Source organism: Asparagus officinalis, chromosome 10 (genome assembly GCF_001876935.1).
Source record: "Asparagus officinalis chromosome 10, Aspof.V1, whole genome shotgun sequence".
Classification (NCBI taxonomy): Eukaryota; Viridiplantae; Streptophyta; class Magnoliopsida; order Asparagales; family Asparagaceae; genus Asparagus; species Asparagus officinalis.
The window spans coordinates 69,473,931-69,487,575 of NC_033803.1; the positions used below are offsets into that span (position 1 = coordinate 69,473,931).

At 33.8% G+C, this 13,645-nt stretch overlaps 1 protein-coding gene across 2 annotated transcripts; it reads right to left on the minus strand.

Annotated features, from left to right (window-relative positions):
* Positions 388 to 13,211, minus strand: LOC109825758 (cell division protein FtsZ homolog 2-1, chloroplastic-like). Of its 2 annotated transcripts, none has more exons than XM_020392645.1 (8): positions 13,053 to 13,211; positions 12,055 to 12,765; positions 11,192 to 11,491; positions 10,157 to 10,247; positions 8,711 to 8,835; positions 1,635 to 1,727; positions 814 to 879; positions 388 to 690 (listed from the first exon to the last, which is right to left on the minus strand). In XM_020392645.1, the coding sequence occupies exons 2-8, from the start codon at positions 12,679 to 12,681 to the stop codon at positions 559 to 561; spliced, it is 1,434 nt and encodes a 477-aa protein (XP_020248234.1). In that variant the 5' UTR covers positions 12,682 to 12,765; positions 13,053 to 13,211; the 3' UTR covers positions 388 to 558. The 2 variants fall into 2 exon arrangements, with proteins under 2 accessions (XP_020248234.1, XP_020248235.1); XM_020392646.1 differs by having other exon boundaries at positions 12,055 to 12,712; positions 13,053 to 13,198.

Genomic DNA, 13,645 nt, shown 5'->3' on the forward strand with positions numbered 1-13,645 from the left:
TTTTTGTTGTTGGTTGGTTGGTTTTGAGAGGTTGAAGAAGGAGAGGGAGTGAGTATATACAGTACTAGTAAGATTGTATTTTGTAAAATCAACCTTTTTTTGGCTAGCTATGATGACATGACAAAAAAGAAGTCGATTTTGCTAATTATTTTACAAAAATGTAGTTTTGCTAATTATTTATTGAAAAATGTTTTTTTTTAATTCTTCTTCTAGTAATTGTGCAGTATCAATATCATGTATCATTCACATGCGGTGCCATGATAAATTGCTAAAGACGGTTTAATGAAGAAAGCAACAAATTGTTTTCTGAGGATGTTTGTAACATGGAATTTAGTACTAGCATCTACAAGCAGAAGCAAAAATAATCTGAATCAAAAACAGGCGAACTGAACAAAACATGCCTTCTCGTTAAGAAATTAGAAACAGAGCACAAATACAACAAGAAAAAAAAGAGTTGTGCTTTTATTTGCAATAATACCTACAGTACTAGTATACTATTATGCATAGGCACTAGGACTCTTAATGAACAAGGTGATATATACAAAAACAATTGAGTTCTCAGGCTCCTGGATACCGAGATCTCCCCTTTTTTCTTAAGAACTCGGGAATTTGCACTATGCTCCCTTCAGCAAGAGACGACGAAGGGCGTCTATTGATTCCAAGAACATCTCCATGACCCAGTTGAGCTCCCTTCAACAATATAAAAACAGCAACAACACAAATGTTCTTTAGGATTCGTATCAGAACGTAAAATCAGATGAAAGAATAAACCATAGCGCGACAGATGCAATTGGTAATTTCACGGGGGCGTACCTGTAAAGGGCGGCTATCTGTTTCATCCTGACGTTTGAATCCGGTAGCAATTAGGGTTATGCTCACCTGCATTGGATATAGTATCAGATGCCACACTCGGGGCAGGAGAACAAGTTTATAAATTAAGGTCAATAGTGAAGGTCATAAAACTTTTCATTACAATTTAATTGAAAAGAGGTCAGAGGTGATGTACATGTATATAGAAGGTTATCTGCAGGAAATGTATGTAGGCACTTCGAATGGCTGGTCGCAGTTGTGCAGTTGTGGAATGCGACATATCAACATATGTTATTAATTATTATATGTAAAACCCCTTAGACTATTAAAGATAATATACAAATCCCTTGGAAAATAGCATCCCAATAGATTGATTGTAATGTTAAATCTGCAAGAGAGAGAGAGAACAAAGTAGTTTCTTTCATTTAACTTCAACATTTTTTAATCTTTTTATTTTTATTTTTTTGCCAATAACATTAAAGAAGAAATACCTCAAGCTTCATTCCCCTATATTTGATCTGTCATGCATTCTTTTTTCAATGACGAAAAAGGGAAATTATCGCTTTTCTAGCATCATATTCCTTGGAATTTGGAGTGGTATATGATCCAGAGGTAGGAGATTTGCTAGAGAAATACTGACAGTTTCTACACTTATGCAATTAAAGTACAACGGGAGTACTTAACAAAAATCCTACAGGAGCTCGCTGAAATAAATTATCCTGATAACTATCGGATGCCCAACTTTCAGAATTAGCCAAGCTAACATAAAATGTAAATTGCTGACAGATAGGACACTTGTACTTTCTTAAAGTTCATCAACTTACTTGACCACTGAGTGACTGATCAATAACTGCTCCAAATATCAAATTCGCAGCTGGATCAACAAGGTCATATATCACCTCTGCTGCTGCATTTACCTGCAAGTTCAGGCAAACACCATTAGAACAATAGATAAAGAAGCCATGTAATTTAACAAAAATAGGTAAAGAAAAATGTAAATTTTAAAGAATCTCCTACTGAAATTTCTCTGTAGAGAAATAAAAATAGTCGCGGACATCTTAGGCTTTTATTTAAATTATGGGTGTGGAAGTGATTCTTGTAATAATATGATAACATGAGCAAACGGCAATATTGTGAGAATAGCTCTGTCCTTAATATATGCTCACAAAACAACTTCAATAATCAGCGCAAACAAATGTGGACTCTGATTAACATATGAACAAAAAAGACCAAAAATATTGAGAAAAATGGGAAAAGCCCTTTATTCTAGTCTTTGTTTCTTTTTTCTTTTCTTTTTTCGTATTTCATTTTTATTGTTTTTTATTTTTTATTTTTTTATTTTTTATTTTGAGAAAGACCATAGGTCTACATGCTTTTATAAAGGGAGATAGAATTCCCAAACTAAGGGGAAAGAAACTGCCATCACTGGAGAATATTCTCAGATTGTGGGAAGAAGTCTCAGGTAAATGATAATGATGAGCCTCCTCAGATTGTGGGAAGAAGTCTCAGGTAAATGATAATGATGAGCCTCCACCTGGATCACGTTAGAACTACCTTCGTGCATCTCAGATCCAAAATATTACAGGATCATCGTGCGTTGCTACACTCCTCCATATAAATTAAAAAATCTCCTTGCTTACTATTGACGAGGAGATTCCAATCCCAATATCCCACAAAGAAAGTGTTCAATGTTGATACCTAGACTGATCTTGCTTGGTAGTCTTTACTTATATTTAGATAGTAAAATTATACAAGAATACATTTATGAGTTGTTTAAAATCAAAATGTTACATAATCAGTTAAAAAATTTCATGTGTACATTCTGATTGACATATTCGGTATGTTTGGACATGTATTTGGATACTGTGATACTAACATGACATTTTACATGGACAGTTGGATGTCTGTGTTTCTAAAGAAAAGGAACATGAAATCAGATATAAACCCATCATAGAACGGCTTAATTGCACTTAAATACCCCATATTTTCCCATTATTGCACTTACATACCCTCACTTGTTTTTGGCAGCACTTTCATACAAAAAGTTTTTAAAACGTGCACTTATATATATATTAGGTGGAATGCACGTGCACTGCATGTGGTCAAATATCTTAATTATTTACTTTAAGTTTATTTATTTACTATAACATGGTTATAAAAAAGTTTATAATTATCATAATATATTTATTTTTTTATATTTCCATGTGTAAAATTTTGTTAGATTTAACATTTTGTCTTCTAGAGAAATAGTGATGTTTAAAGCCTTAAAATATTATTGATTTAAAATTAATTAGTAATTTGAATGTATAATTTCAAAATATTAATGATGTAAGGGACCAATATGAAAAAATTATTATTATTATTAATGAAGAAAATAAATTCTTGAATTCGTCAAAGAAAATTGTAGGTTTTATCCAATCATTAAGGATTTTGTTTAGTTATAAAAAAACCACTTCCACCTATTGTTTACTTCCACCTATTGTTTAACCGGCGACCGAGTATTTTATATATTCAAGAACTTTTTTCTAAAATTTTCTAAGTTAGAATGTGCAAATTCAATCAAGAAAGAAAACACAAACTATGTGATCAATTCCAAAATATGATATTGTACTCTTCTTACATCTCAACAACTATTAATTTATCTGTCAAAATGACTACTCATATTGATTGTATTTTAACAAAATAATTCCTATCCATCCAATGTCAAACAATATCCAAAAAATTATGCTAAGGAATTAGAAGAATACAGTTTCCGCAACAATACTCATATCCGAACTATGAGCTTCATAAACTTATAAGAATGTGAGTAATATAAAATGACAACTTAATTTACTTTATCTAATAATTTATTATAAATCATGAAAAACAATGGAATAAAAAGGATCACATACCCATCCCAAATAAAAATTAAGTTTCTATTAGAGATTTTTATAGCAAAAAATTTTCAGAGTTGATGTATAGGATAAATTTAAGGACAAATAACCCAAATCAATTCTTTGAATGATGGTCCTGTTATAGACTCTACTCTTATAAAATTGATGTCACTTGTGCCTTAAGTTGTGCTTTTGGTTAAATATTGATTTTGAAAACTCCCCCTCAATTGTGAGGCGCATGTCAACATCCCCTCCCCCCTAAAAAAACTATTTGAAACTGAGTAAATCTCCATCAAGTTTTGGGTGTTTTGTAGGTGATCTATCTCAGTAGGTGATCTATCTCAACATAAAAATTTTGATTTAACCCCTGTGAACTTTTCTCACTTAAACCTAACCTCTCAAAACTAATATCATTGAGTCTTATCTATTATGTGACAAATACTTGACTTGTAAAGATCAAAATATCCCTCAACCATAAAAGAATTACCTTGGTTTTTGCCATATAAAAGAAAAAGAGGTGATATAGAGGGAAAAAGAATTATAAATTGGTTGTTGTCCTTTTATTACCGGTTGAGCGTTTCTTTTTACCTAAAATGGCTTTCTTCAAGAGGGTATTTTGTCCAAATCACATATTGAAGTAACTATATTAAGGGGGTCTATTGATAGAAGTGTAAAAGATTATAGGAGTTTTTATGAGACACGCTATACTTGAGGGGTGTTGCTTGGCGAAAATTTTGTAGTAAAACTGAAAGAAATATATTTGATTTGTATTCTCTTAATCTCAATTACAATTTGGATTTCTGATTACAAAAGAGAAAAGAATTGATCTGAATTCTCCCCTTTGTTTAATTTTGGGTTCTTCACGGTGACGATGGAGTGCCTCCCTCGAATGCTCGTGTCGAGTTTGCTCTTCGTTGACGATCCGAACGTCTTGATTCACTGGAATGATATCTCCTCCTCATGATTTAACGTTATGGAGAACTTGCAAAGCAAGTTTGAAACTCTTAATGAGTTGATAACTCTGAACGAGTTTGAAACTCTATGAAAAAGTTGATTTAACCGAAATCAGTTTATAAGCCAAAGGAATGCTCCAAGAACTTTGTTGCTGCAGGAAGCTCGAAGATGATATACTGCAGGAAGCTCGAAGATGATCTGCTGCAGGAAGCTCGAAGATACTCCAAGATCCAAAGATACTCCAAGATCTCCAAGATACTCCAAGATCCAAAGATACTCCAAGATACTCCAAGATCCAAAGATACTCCAAGATCCAAAGATACTCCAAGATCTTCAAGATACTCCAAGATCCAAAGATCCGAACTCAGTTGAGTTTACTCCTATTTATAGGGGATTAAGGGGTGTAACCGTCCCCTTAATTCGCTCCTAAGTGGAGCTAAATAGGGTGTAACCGCCCCCTTAAACTGCTCCCCAAATCGTGGGAAAAATGGTTTTGAAACCGTTCAGTTCGTGCGTTGAACGAGTCAAACGCTGAAAAATAGCATCTAGGGTCCGAACTCTGCGTTTTAGACTAAAAATGCAGAGTTGGGCCTATTTTGGTGGCTGAACACACAGGTCGCGCTGCGTTGTAAATCTGAAACGCAGAGTTAGGACGCAGAGATGAACTCTACGTTTTGGATCTGAGACGCAGAGTTGGGCTCTGCATGAACTCTACGTTTTGGACCTGAGACGCAGAGTTGGGATGCAGAGATGAACTCTGCGTTTTGATCCTGAGACGCAAAGTTGGGCTCTGCATGAACTCTGCGTTTTGAGTCCATGAACTCTGCTTCTAGACTTGAATGATGGGGATGGCCTTTGTGTTTTCAACTAGAATGTTGGGCATGACCTCTGCGTTTTGACTCTGAAACGTGGGTATGACCTCTGCGTTTTGATGTTATAACACAGGGATGATCTCTGCGTTTTGATGGTGAAACGCAGGGATGACCTATGCGTTTTGATGTGAAGAGACCATCAATTTGTGGTCTCTTTGCTGGAACGTTACAAAAACCGTCATCTTGTAATCTTCATCTGGCTCCTTAAAAATATGAGAGTCATCAGATTGTAATTCCCGATGTTGATTGTGAAGGCTGTTGAACTAGAATTTTTATCGGTTGTTATGAAGATCGTCATATTGTAACCTTCATCGATCTATGTGAAAGTTTTCAAATTATAGCCTTATGAAAATCGTCAGATTATAACTTCCATCATCGATGTTTGATGGAGGATCAGTTATTTGTTATGATTTTTAAACAACCTACAGGTGTTTTCTAAAATAGCACCAAAATTGAGAGGGGTTATCTATAACACCCCCATAATAAGGGGATTTATTAAATTGAATCAGTTGAGTGGGTTTTTTGAGACAATCCCTATAGTTGAGACGATTTTTAAAAAATTAATTCTTCTTTTAAATATGGCTTATTTATAATTTGTCCCTTAAAATTTTAATAATTTAATATCATTCCTAAAAATTATGAGCAATTTTAAAATTTTGAGGGAATAACATAGAATTATTGGATACTTAAAATCAAGGAACTAATATCTAAATAATTTTCACATATTTGCTCTTATAGGCATTGTATTAAACATCAGTTGATATATTGCTATATCAGTCGATATATCGGTTTAAAGACTTTATCTTGATAAAATTTTATATTGTTTTCTTTTATTTGGTGATTTTTTTTTATATATCGACCGCTATAAAAAAATATGGCCGATATATCCTTTTGAAGATATCGAAATAATTATGTCATTTTTAATTTGATTGTGGGATCGGGTTTGAATCATGTTTAGGAAACAAAATCGAAACCCCCAAAACCCACAAAAGCCGCAATTCTTCTCCAAAATCTCTACATTCTCGGCTTTCCAAAATCTTAAGCATATATCTCGATACAAATTATTATGTTTAAAATTTAATAATATGTTAGATTACATATTACAATATTATGTTATGTATGAATATTATCTCATATGACATCCAGTATTGTATACAAATTCCCAATTTCTGTAATCTGATATCATGGATTTTATTTGTTCAATATTTATCTCATGCCCACCACCTTATAGTAGTCCTTCGAAAGCCTATTCTAAAGTTTTCTAAGCGAAGTATATAATTTCAGAAAATAATTCAAAATCTTGAGACTTATTCAAAATATAGTGTTTTTTTAAGCATTGTATTTTGAACCTACCTCCCTGTAAGGTTTAATATATTTGATTTAATTATTGTATGTGTAAAATTAGAAACCATATTTACTGCTCTATACTTAAAAGAGTACTATTCATAATACAGTAAATTATTAAAGTACGAATAGTAAATTTACTCTGCATACTTAAAGGACCTACTGTTCATGCTATAGCAATTTACTGTATCATGAATAGTACCCTTTTAAGTATAGAGCAGTAGACATGATTTCTAATTTTACGCATACAATAATCAAATCAAATGTATTAAACATTAGAGGGAGGGAGGTTCAAAATGCAATGCTTAAAAAAGCACCATATTTTGAATAAGTCTCAAGATTTTGAATTAGTTTCTAAAATTATATACTTTGCTTAGAAAACTTTAGAATAAGCTTTCGAAGGACTACTATAAGGTTTCAATTTTTTGGATCCTCCTTTAACTATAGAGGAGTAAATAAGCTAAGCATCTGGCTTTATATTGTATAATAAATATTATTTATCAATGAGATTATATACTATTGTTTGTAGATAACAAAAGTTTTGATTTTTTTATAGGCTTAAATGAACTTAAATAAGTTATAGTTTACCAAAATTATACTTATGTACCCCCACTTGTATCTTGTTACACTTAAATATCTTAATATTTTCTAAAATTTTATATTTGTACCTTCTATCCTGTTACCTAAACATAAGAATGCTCTTTGTAATTTTCCTATATGAGTGTCATGGTATAATTTTAGGACAACTCTATGTTTTCTACTCTTTCCATATATACTCGATTAATATGCAATTATCTATTAATATATTATTATAATTACTAATAATTAATATGATGTAGAGTTTTACATTAATGTTGGAAGTTTTAAGGACCAAATTATACAAACTTGAAGTGACATATAGTACAATTGATTAACAACGATAATTAATTTAGTTAGTAATAGAATGTAATTAAAAAAATAAAGGTAATATAGTCCTTGAAAAGTTTTTCTACAACTCCCTCTTTTAAAGGGAGTGATATGATATGATATGATCTTCAATTCTTCATTTGTTTTGGCAACACTTAGACACCCTAAAATTTTTAAAACTTGCACTTAAATGCCCTCATTTATGCAAACTTGAGGGCATTTAAGTGCAAGTTTTAAAACCTTTAGGTAGGGTATTCAAGTGCCAATTTTAAAAACTTTAGGGTATTTAAGTGCAAGATTAAAAAACTTTAGGGTATATAAGTGCTACCAAAAACAAGTGAGAGTATATAAGTGCATGTTTTAAAAACTTAATGGTATATAAGTGCTACCAAAAACAAGTGAGGGTATACAAGTGCAACAGAAGGGAAACTGTATGGTATTTAAGTGCAATTAAGCTTTATAGAAAACTCTATAAATATAATTTGGCCCAAATTGGTGCATGTTTGGAATAAAACGTTTGGTTTCTGATTCTTAACATGTTTTGTCGATGCTCAGATCATAGTGGAACAATAATTAGGAACATGCAGTCATGCACCAGGAATGCTACTGACAAAACATAATTCCAGTCTCCATATCATAAATGAAAACCTACTTTTCAACATCATATTGGCTGCCAGTGCCTTAATCTTAAATCTAACACAGCATATATTAGGGTTAACCAAATACCATTTATCAATAGAATAAACCAGGTTGTGTTTGTGTTCATGCCACTATCTGAAACTGAGCATGACTATAGTTATCCTGAAACACAATATAATAAAAAATGCAACAAAGCTTCATTATCAGAGGAAGATAATCTGTTTAAATGCTATAATTACATATGTACAACTTCTTTTCAGGATGATTACATGAACAATTTAGAAGGTGTAAAAGCAAGCATATAGATCTTACCTCATACAGGGTCAAATCATTTCCTCCAGTTATGTTCCATACTATTCCAGTAGCCCTCTCAATGCCGATATCTAGTAAAGGGGATTGGATGGCATTTAATGCAGCATCTCTTGCCCTTGATTTACCTGTGAAATAAAACCAGAAGAATCAAACTAAACCTTCAATAGAATATCGGATAATCGTGTACTTTCCCAAAAATATTCAGGTCAGCAAAAACTTTTCATGGGAGTATGCCAGTTTTTATTTTCCTTCTAGAACCGCAATTATTTTTGCTAGGAGTATAGGATATTGCTATATTTGACTATGGAAAACTGTTCATGTTTAAGCTTAGTTTTTTCTGTACTTCCGTACGACAAATTTCTGTGATTCCTCTTGATCAAGCCTACCCTTCACTTCTGTATATCTTTTTATGATACATGCTAACTACTAGGAGGAGAGAGAAGAAATGAGAAAGTATATCCATACGAGGAGCCTAAAGAATTCAATACATAAGCTGTATGCATGGGTACTTCTATTTGGAGCCGTACCCATGTTGTACCTGTACCCAACACCGAGACTTCAGTGGACACTCCTTGAATATTTTGGATATCAAGTTAAAAGACGACCCAGTGCAAACCTATGATTATAAAGGATCTTTTGGATATCAAGTTAAAAAGACAACCACTTTTAATGATACTGATCACATGTAAATTATAATGATATATACATGTATGTGTATATATCATTATAATCAAAAAAATGATACTGATCTCAGTAAATTATAATGATATATACATGTATGTGTAGCTGTGGACACATGCCCTACCTTTTACAAATTTGACATGTCCCGTACTCATACCCGCATCCATACCCGTACCCGTACTCGTATCCGTGTTAGCTTAGGTTATCCCCCTTACTTCAAGGAGCCAACTATTAACCGGATGCATATCCTGTTTTCCACAGTAATGCTATTATGTGAAAGTCAAAACACAGTCAACATATATTCCCATACCTAAGAGCTCAAAAGGGTGCTTACTTACTTCCAAGCAACACTATAAACTGTTGATCAAAATATATAAACAAACTTTACAGCATTTTCCAGACAAAAAAGATCCTACAAGTGCTGTGTTGCTTCCTTCCACACTGGCTCATGACGTAAAAAAACATCTTACCCAACCCAAAAATAAGGCAGCCGAGCAAACTTAAAGAGTAGAAACAATAAAATATGATAGACAATCACTAGAGTTTTCCCATCGAAAATATTACTAACTATTGCATCCTCCGAGGAGGACATGACATAAAGTCCTTTAAAGATAATATAGAGCCATAGGCTAACTAAGTCCTTTGAAGATACGTAATCAGTACTTGCAAATGGAAATAATTCTGTAAACAAGTTTCTTGGAAGCAGTAGGCACATTATTTTACAAGGTTCAAATGTGGTGCCAATGTTCTTGCATAAGGAACTACCTGTTGCAGTTCCTATACCCATCAATGAAGAACCTGCATTTTCCATAATTGCTCGAACATCAGCAAAATCAACATTGACCAAACCTGGAACCTGTAAATGAAGAAAGCAGATATTATTGTGGGATGGTCTGAATGAATATAAACATGAAAATGAGAGTACAGTTAACGTACTTCAAGGGGTGAGTTATTTTACCGTGTTGGAGTTAGATATTATGAGGATGAATGATGAGAATGATGGTAGAAGAAGATTGTAAAGAATAGGAAAAATATTGTACATGATAAATCTTTATGTCAAATTACAATGTTTTTCATATAATAGGGGAAAAAAGATTATATATAAGAAGCAAATTGATATAAAGGGATAATGATCCAAGCTCCACTTTATAGTAGTTAAAAAGTTATAAGCAATTATAGATAAAGAATAACCACAAATGATTAATCAGGAAGCTTTCAATAATTTAAATGATTCGTTACTGGATCATATTGTTTGTACAAGTTTGTATGTATTCTCAGTATTGAACAGGCCACACATCTTTTAGTTTCCGGACAAAGTAAGCATGAAATGTTGCGGTATGGGTAAAGCAGTTTCCTGCATTTCCAGATATTGCATTGGAAAATTTGGATACTTTTGCTATGTGCAACCAAAACAAATAATAAATATAATTTTACTGCCCAGCACTTATGAAATTGAAGCATGGAGAATGATAAGAAAGGGCATGGTGAAGGGCGTAAATTAACAAGGAAAAAGTTCATGTTTCATAGATTTTCAAGAAGAAAAGGAGGTAAGGACTATTCGAAAGAGTAAATTACTATGAAGGGCATGAAACTAACATTCATAACAAGAAGATTTTTGGAACTATCTAAAAGACCTATAGCTGGCATAAATATGAAGGGAAGAATTACCCAGGAGATTAACATGAAGGCTTAGAGAAAATGCACTAAAAGATGAGCTCAAGAACAAATGATGTGGAGATTTCCAATGCAATTTTCTACATCAATATCGTCATAAAGCTGGATATCTATGTTATTCCTCACCGTGATTATATCAGAGATCCCACGAACACCTTGACGAAGTATGTCATCAGCCAAGTTGAATGCCTCTGTGACAGGAGTATTTGGAGAAACTGCAGTCAATAACTTGTCATTTGGTATAACAATTAATGTGTCGACATTTTCTCTCAAAGCAGCTATTCCTTCTTGTGCTTGAACTGCACGCCTCCGTCCTTCAAATGAAAATGGAGTTGTGACAATGCCCACAGTTAAGATGCCCATTGATTTTGCAACACCCGCAATTATAGGGGCACCTCCTGTTCCAGTTCCTCCGCCCATCCCAGCCTGCAGGTTGTATAAGACCTTTATTATCTAAACGATCAGCAGCTATTTATTATTTTATATATAAATGCAGACGCAGCAAACTATAAGGTCTCATAGGTTAGCGATGGTTTGGTAAATAAATACTGAGCCAGGTGGTTACTCTGCCATTCAACCAGTTAAAGGTTTCATCTTTCTTAAAATAAAAAATGAAAGGAAGTTAGGAAAATGGAGAAAATTTGAACATTTAGGTGATTACATGGTTAAATGATTGTTAGGATGATAAAGATAATGAATTCAGGCAACGAAGAAAGAAAAACCATAACTCACATGCTGGACATGAAAAACTATGTAGGATCTTGCAGATTACGGGTTTCATAATATGATAAAAATTCCAACATACTCTTCATACAGATTAAAAGGGAAATGACCACACATATGTAACAAAAAAGACACCAATGTTAATATCATCTCAAAACATCATTCAAACCTAACATAATATACACAATCTATATTCATAAACAAAGTAGTCAAATAAATTAACATTGCAAATATTGACAACATTAGAAAATATATAATGAGTTTACCGTTACAAAGACCATATCAGCACCATTAACCGCCGCCTCTATCGATTCTCTGCTTTCCTTGGCAGCATTCATTCCAATCTCCGGGTTCCCACCAGCACCAAGACCTCTTGTTAGCTCCTGACCAATTTGCAACCGATTCTGAGGATAAATAGGAGACAACCTCATCGCCTGTATATCTGTATTCACAATCCAAAACTCCACCCCATTCATCGAGCTCTCAATCATTCTATTGACAGCATTTGATCCTCCGCCGCCAACACCAATAACTTTTATCTTGGCCGCATTGTAATCATTCGGAATAGACTCCTCCGCCGAGTTTTCATTGGTGTTAATACTCGATTTCTCATTCCTCCGGCCAAGAACTGTTTCATCTCCTTCTCCTCTGAGCATGGAGATTTCGGGATGCAAGTGCAAGAAAGGGTCATTATTCTGGTAAGACCCAATCTTTTTGGATTTTGCACAACATTTAAAATGCTTAAAACATGTAACCCGTTGTAATCCCAAAACCCTGCCCCCTTCATCAAACCTCTGAATATAGCTAACTCTAGTTCTTCCTCCAAAAATGGCTGAAGCTCCAAGTGAAGACTGGCCACTGGAGGTTGCAAAATATGGTGTATTAACTGCCATCTTAATTTCACAAGGTGGAATTCACAGCAACTGATGCAAATTAAAATGCAGCTGAAAGGTTTAAACACACTTGTTGCCCATCATCTACAGAAACATAAGAAGATCACTCTAAAATCAGGTAAGAATCCCGAGCAAGAGATTAAGCAATTGAACGAGAAACCAATAAGATTCTCAAGATCTATTTCATGTCATCATCCAATTGCAACGGCTTGTCAATTAGGGTAGGCGAGATATAAAATTTTGTGAATAGAAAACCGACCCACGATACAAAATCCACAAAAAAAAAGAGACCCAATCTCAAATTCAAGCTTAATTCTCAACAAACAAGAAAAACCCATAAATTGAAAAGGGGAAATAAACAAGAATGGCACCTGAAATAGCTCAAAGAGAGAGGAAAACCCTCAAAGAATAACCCCAGCACTGAGCTCTCGAAGGAGGAAAAGATAGTGAAATTAAGAGGACAGTGACCGAATCTTAAAGGGGGAGAGGTTTTAAGAAACGCGATTGAGATTGGGCTCGAGCCTTCAAAAACCCACGTGAAAGTTTTGCAGAGTGATAACGAGGGTAGTTTAGTAAATTAGATGGATTGTATGGGGTTATAATCGTCCGACCGCTATCAGGTGGGCAACAGGAAAGGACGAAAGAGTCGTCTTCTAAAGAAATGGAAATTGTTTTTTTCCCTAGAATCGCAAAAGTACTGTCATACCCCTGTTCTTTTCTCTCATTTACCCCCTAATTCAAGGTGTAAAAAAATTGTAGTATAAAATTTTCCTCATTTCCCTTCTCTACACTCCAGGTTAAACACAAATTTTTCTTCTCCATTCTCTTCTCTACCCTCCATCCAAACACATCATTTCTTTTTTGAGAATACTGATAACACAGTGAGCATACGATCGGTTTGGATGGTTTTGACAAAAAACCGAGTTGGACGGTTTAAAATTAGACGTCACACCAAAATGATCGA

Bases quoted from the DNA above. Each gene is read 5' to 3' on its own strand.
- LOC109825758 (XM_020392645.1), bottom strand. From the start codon at position 12,681: ATGGCAGTTAATACACCATATTTTGCAACCTCCAGTGGCCAGTCTTCA. The intron at 11,492-12,054 runs GTAAACTCATTA...TACAACCTGCAG, and splicing joins CTGATATGGTCTTTGTAACG to GCTGGGATGGGCGGAGGAAC. The intron at 691-813 runs GTACGCCCCCGT...ATATTGTTGAAG, and splicing joins CAGATAGCCGCCCTTTACAG to GGAGCTCAACTGGGTCATGG.